At 57.1% G+C, this 5,768-nt stretch overlaps 1 protein-coding gene across 1 annotated transcript in view; it reads left to right on the top strand.

The window, feature by feature from the left end:
• The window catches only part of GIPC3 (GIPC PDZ domain containing family, member 3), a 4,050-nt gene extending 705 nt beyond the window's left edge, over positions 1-3,345 (top strand). The window contains exons 2-7 of the mRNA XM_010828444.1: positions 4-150; positions 913-1,098; positions 1,250-1,430; positions 2,518-2,630; positions 2,914-2,995; positions 3,115-3,345. Of these exons, the coding sequence (XP_010826746.1) occupies positions 4-150; positions 913-1,098; positions 1,250-1,430; positions 2,518-2,630; positions 2,914-2,995; positions 3,115-3,266 (861 nt within the window). The 3' untranslated portion in view covers positions 3,267-3,345. The remainder of the gene's footprint in view (positions 1-3; positions 151-912; positions 1,099-1,249; positions 1,431-2,517; positions 2,631-2,913; positions 2,996-3,114) is intronic.
• The last annotated feature ends 2,423 nt before the right edge of the window (positions 3,346-5,768 follow it).

Genomic DNA, 5,768 nt, shown 5'->3' on the forward strand with positions numbered 1-5,768 from the left:
CAGACCCCAGCCGCGCCCCGTGCCCGCCCGCGCCTCGTCTTCCGCACGCAGCTGGCGCACGGCAGCCCCACGGGCAAGATCGAGGGCTTCACCAATGTGCGCGAGCTCTACGCCAAGATCGCCGAGGCCTTCGGAATTGCGCCCACCGAGGTGAGGCCCGCGGACCCCAGCACCCGAGGCCCACTAGTCGACCGGGGATAGGGGTGAACCCTGGACTCTGGGACGGGGTCCCCAGACCCTCCATCTCCGGATGGAGGGGACCCTATCTCCAGATCTCAGAGACTCACCTCTCGGATCCTGCGGTGCCCATACCCCGTGGACCCCCTTTGCACTCCCTGTGCAAAATGTGAGCAAGTCTTAAGGTTCATGGATCCTTAGATCGTCCGGAAAACACTGGGCTACCCAGCTAGGAGTGGACCCCAGCCCTCAGGGAAGCGCCTCCGGTTCCTGGGCGCGGCTGGGGACTGGGGTTCCCGGCAGCCCCCTGCCAGGTGAGATGTCCGAGGTCATGGGAGTCAGAGACTGGGCCACAGGTGCGCCCCTCAGCCCCCAGGGGGCGCCAGGAGATTTGGAACTAACTGCCTTTAAAAGATGGTCTGGGGTTGTCAGGTCATCAAAGGGTTAAAAGTGGAAGTCTGAGGGAGGATGGAAGAAGGGCGTCCATCTGTCCGCAGCCTCCTTCTCATCCTGCTCCTCAGTCTGGGGGTCCCAGTCTCCTCGCCTCCTACTCCATTCTGAGGATCCCATATTCTGCCCTTAAGCATGACTACGATACTGGGGAAGGCAGGGGTTTCATGCTTTTGTGCTGCAGTATCCCTATCAGGCCCCTGAGCCCATCCCCTGGTTGTTCTGTGCAGATGGTGGGGGATGAGGGCTGTCGTTAATTTGGGGCTCCCTCTCCTCTTGGGGCAGATCTTATTCTGCACCCTAAACAGCCACAAGGTGGACATGCAGAAACTCCTGGGCGGCCAGATAGGGTTGGAGGACTTTATCTTTGCCCATGTGCGCGGCGAGACTAAGGAGGTGGAGGTCACTAAGACGGAGGACGCCCTGGGACTGACCATCACGGACAACGGGGCCGGCTATGCCTTCATCAAGGTGCCCACTTTGGGGTGAGGGGGAGGTGGCTTCCAGGGTGTCCGGCGATCTGGGGTGAGCCCCTGCTCCTCTGTGGTGTGAATGGGCTCTGGGGACCCGAGTGGGGTGGCTGGATGGTGGGGTCCTGTGAATGACTCTGGGTCCCCCGCAGAGGATCAAGGAAGGCAGCATCATCAACCGAATCGAGGCAGTGTGTGTGGGAGACAGCATTGAGGCCATAAACGACCACTCGATCGTCGGCTGCCGCCACTACGAGGTGGCCAAGATGCTACGTGAGCTGCCGAAGTCTCAGCCCTTCACCCTGCGGCTGGTGCAGCCCAAGAGAGCCTTCGGTGAGGGCCACCTGGGGCCCTGGGGGACAGGCTGGGTGGGGTGAAGCTCTTTCAGAAATGGGTTCTCTGGATGTAAGGAGCGGCAAAGGGTCAGGGGATGGGACAAGATGGAAGGGTCTAGATGCCCCTGGTAACAGGACAGAGACCTTCTGGCACTGTATGAGAAACAGGTGGGTTATTTCTACATTGTCATAGAGTCAGCCCAGGCATGGGGTCGGGGGAGGCTTGGGAAGACTGAGAAAGGATAAGGAGCTGTCTGGATCTATTCTGTAACCTAACTGGCAGCTTTTAAAGTCCTGCTCTGAGTCTCTGGTGAGTTCTAGACAGTGGCTTTCATAGGGAATTCTAGAATGGAGCTTTTCAAAGAGAAGTCTGTGACTGGTCTGTGGATGAGATAAAGAGGTCACCTTGCATGTGTGAGTGCTCAGTGGTTCAGTCAGGTCCTACTCTTTGTGACCCCATGGACTGCAGTCTGCCAGGCTCCTCTGTCCATGGGATTCTCTAGGCAAGAACACTGGAGTGAGTTGCCACTTCCTACTTCAGGGCAAATTCCTGACCCAGGGATCGAACCCGTATCTCTTACGTCTCCTGCATTGGCTGGCAGATGCTTTATCATTGAGCCACCTGGGAAGCCCTCACGACTAGGTTGTGAAAGTGTTAGTCTCTCGGTCGTGTTCCACTCTTTGTGACCCCGTGGTCTGTAGCCTGCCAGGCTACTCTGTCCATGGATTCTCCAGGCAAGAATACTGGAGTATCTTGCTCTAGCATTTGCTCTCCCTAATCTAGTCATTGCTTTCCTGCAATGACTAGATTAGGGAGAGCAAATGCTAGAGCAAGATACTTTCTAGACTGTCCCTAAGGAGAATCTGAAGTAGTTTCTTCTAGGGAGAGTCATTTTGAGAGGAGGAAGGAAATTTAAGGGAAGGAAGGATTCTCAAACAGGGTCTCTGAGGATTCATCCATGGAAATAAGGAGGACTTTGGAGGGTAGGAATGTTCTAGAAGGGCTCAGTTGGTGGCTTCTGAGTCTTTACGAAGATGTAGCTTCACCCAGAACACATGCACCTCCTCTACTCTGTCCCCTCCAGATATGATCAGCCAGAGGAGCCGGAGCAGCAAATACCCCATGGAAGCAAAAGTCAGCAGTGGGAGGGAGACCCTGCGGCTTCGGTCTGGGGGGGCTGCCACTGTGGAGGAAGTGGTGAGTGGAGGGGATGGGGGGCCTTCAGGGGCTCTTGCACACAGAGTTCTACCGCTGACGCTGACTCAGTATGACCTTGGGGAAGACCCTCTCCTTTACTCAGCCTCAGTTTCCCCATCTGCAGAATGGGTTCTTGTCAGGCAGGGCAGTAATGGCGGGACCAGAAGCATTGACTCATGGAAGATCCCAATCTGCTGTCACCAAAGGGGTAGTGGCTTGGGGAGGGGGCTGGGCCTGAGGATCCCAGGCTTCTGACTCTCTGCTTTGCCCCCCATGCCCCCAGCCCAGTGAATTCGAGGAGGAGGCATCTCGGAGGGTGGACGATCTGCTGGAAAGTTACATGGGCATTCGGGACCCAGAGCTGGGTAAGGGGCCAGGGTAAGCTGGGTGGACCCTGGGGGGAGGGCAGCCCATGGGGAGGAGGCAGGGACCCCCCCCACCCCAGGGAGAACCCTCACCCACTTCCCCTCTGCTTGGCCTGCAGCATCCACCATGGTGGAGACGTCCAAGAAGACAGTGAGCGTCCAGGAGTTTGCACGCCATTTAGACTCCGTCTTGGGCGAGTTCGCCTTCCCGGACGAGTTTGTGGTGGAGGTGTGGGCCGCCATCGGCGAGGCCAGGGAAGCCTGCGGCTAGTCTGCTCTGGTGCCAAGCGCAGCCCCAGCTCGGAGCCCAGCCCCCCGCCCCAGCCCTCCCGGTCAGTTTCCAAAGCCCAGCCCTGCTCCAGAGTCCAGAAGCCCAGACCTGAGATCCAGCTCTGCTCTAGAACACAGCCCAGTTCAGAGACCAAGCCTAGATCTGAGCCCGAGTCCTGCTCTAGAGTCCAGTCCAGTTCAGGGACCAAGCTCAGACCTGTGACACAACCCAGATTGGAGCCCCAGCCCTGCTTTAGAGCCCAGCCCAGCTCAGAGACCAAGCCCAGATCAGAGCCCCAGCCCTACTCTAGAGCCCAGCCCAGCTCAGAGACCAAACCCAGAACTGAGACTCAGCCCTGTTCAGAGACCAAGTCCCTCTTTAGAACCCAGGTCAGTTCTGAGGCCCAGTTCATCACTAGAACCCCATCCAGTTCTGAGATGCAATCCAGCTTCAGAACCCAGCTCAGTTCTAGAGCCCAGGATGGCTCTAGAGCCCAGGACAGCTCTGAGGCAAAGTGGAGCTTTGATGTGAAGTCAAGCTTTGGAACCCAAATAAATTTGAAGACCCAGCCCAGTTCTGAAATCCAACCTGGTTCTGGAAGCCAAGCCAGCTTTATGACCAAGCCCTGCCATAAAACTCGATCCAACTCTGCAGTTCAAGATAGCTCCATGACTCAGCCGAACCTGGATACTCAATGTAGCTCAGGAACACCAGGTAGTTCTGGAGCCCACGTGAGACTCAAGAGGCAGTCCAGCCCCGGAAGCCCCTCCAGCTTAGCAGTCAAAGATGGTTCTGAAATGCAACCCTGTTCCCGAACCCAGGCCAGCTCAGGAACCCAGATGCACACTTCAGTCCAGCCCAGGTCCAGACCCTATCTGCGTCCTAGGGCCCAGTCCAGCTCCAGTGATGAATCCAGCTCAGAGACTGAGCCCAGCTCTAGCCCCCAGCCTCGTGCAACAAGCAAACCCATCTCCAGGATTCAGACAAGCTCTGGACCCCCACCCATTGCTGGGGCAAGACCTGCCTCCAGAGCTCAGCCTGATGCTGAGCCCCATGCTCACTGCAGAGCACAGAGCAACTCTAGAATGCCATCCAGCTCTGGGACAAGTACTAATCTCCGGGCCTGGCCTCTTTCCAGAGTTCAGTCCACCTCCAGCACTCCACCCAGCTCCAGAACTCAGCTCGGTTCTAGAGCCCAGGCTGGCTCTGGAATCCCACCTGGCTCCAAAACACAGTCAACTGCTGAGACCCAGGTGCATTCCAGAATACAGCTAATGTCTGGAACCCGGTCAAGTCCTGGGACCCAGAAGGATGCAGACACAGACTTCAGCTCCACAGCTGTGTCAAACTCCGAGAGTAGGCCCAGTTCAAGGACCCAGCCCTGCCCAGGAGCTCAAAACATCTCTGAGGCTCAGCTCAGCTCAGAAAGCCTGACAAGTTCTAAAAACCAAATCCAGGCCACAACCCAGGGCAGCTCTGGGACTGAGCCAGACTTTGGGAAACAGACCAGCTCTGGAACACAGCTCATCTCTAGAACCCCTCACAGCTCAGAGATGCAGATAAGTGCAGGAACTAAGCCCCGCTCTGGAGTCAAGCTCAACTCCAAAACCCAACTCAGCTCCACAGTTCAGTTCAGGTCTGAGATGCAAGCCAGCTCTGAAACCTGGAGCAGTTCAAGAGTACAGTCCAGCTCTGGATCCAAAACCGGCTCCAGAATCCAGACCAGTTCTGGAACCCAGCTGAACCCTGAGATTCAGCCCAGCTCTAGGACCCAGACCAGTGAAAGAACTCAGTCCAGCTCTGGAGTCCAGCTCAGCTCCAGAACACAGCCTGCTTCTGGATGCCAACCTAGCTCTAGAACCCAGACAAATTCTGGAACTCAGCTCAGTCCTGAGACCCAGCCCAGCTCTGGGACCCAGACCAGTGAAAGAACTCAGTCCAGCTCTGGAGTCCAGCTCAGCTCCAGAACACAGCCTGCTTCTGGATGCCAACCTGGCTCTAGAACCCAGACAAGTTCTGGAACCCAGCTCAGTCCTGAGACCCAGCCCAGCTCTGGGACCCAGACCAGTGCAAGAACTCAACTCAGCTCTGGAGTGCAGTTCAGCTCCAGAACCCAGTGCAGCTCTAGAATTCAGCCTAGCTCTGAAACCCAGACCACTTCAAACACTCAGCCCAGCTCTGGAGTTCACCTTAGTTCCAGAACTGAATCTGATTCTAAAACTAGAAGCCAGACCAGTCCAAGAATCCAGCTCAGCTCTAGAAAGGGGCCCTGCCCACAGACCCCAGGCCTTGACCCCAGAACCCAGCCTGATCCCACCCCTTATGCCCGACCTCAACACCTAGGCCCACCACCCAGAGCCCCGACTCCAGGTCCTAGCCAAATCTCTTGCCCCCAGCCCCATCCCCATGATCTGGTACGAGGAACCCCGCCCAACCCTAGCCCTGGCCAAAGCCCCTCAACTTCTCCCCTGGCCCCACACCCACAGTCCCCCTTCACCCCCC

This window comes from Bison bison, unplaced genomic scaffold (genome assembly GCF_000754665.1).
Source record: "Bison bison bison isolate TAMUID 2011002044 unplaced genomic scaffold, Bison_UMD1.0 scf7180017864492, whole genome shotgun sequence".
NCBI lineage: Eukaryota > Metazoa > Chordata > Mammalia > Artiodactyla > Bovidae > Bison > Bison bison.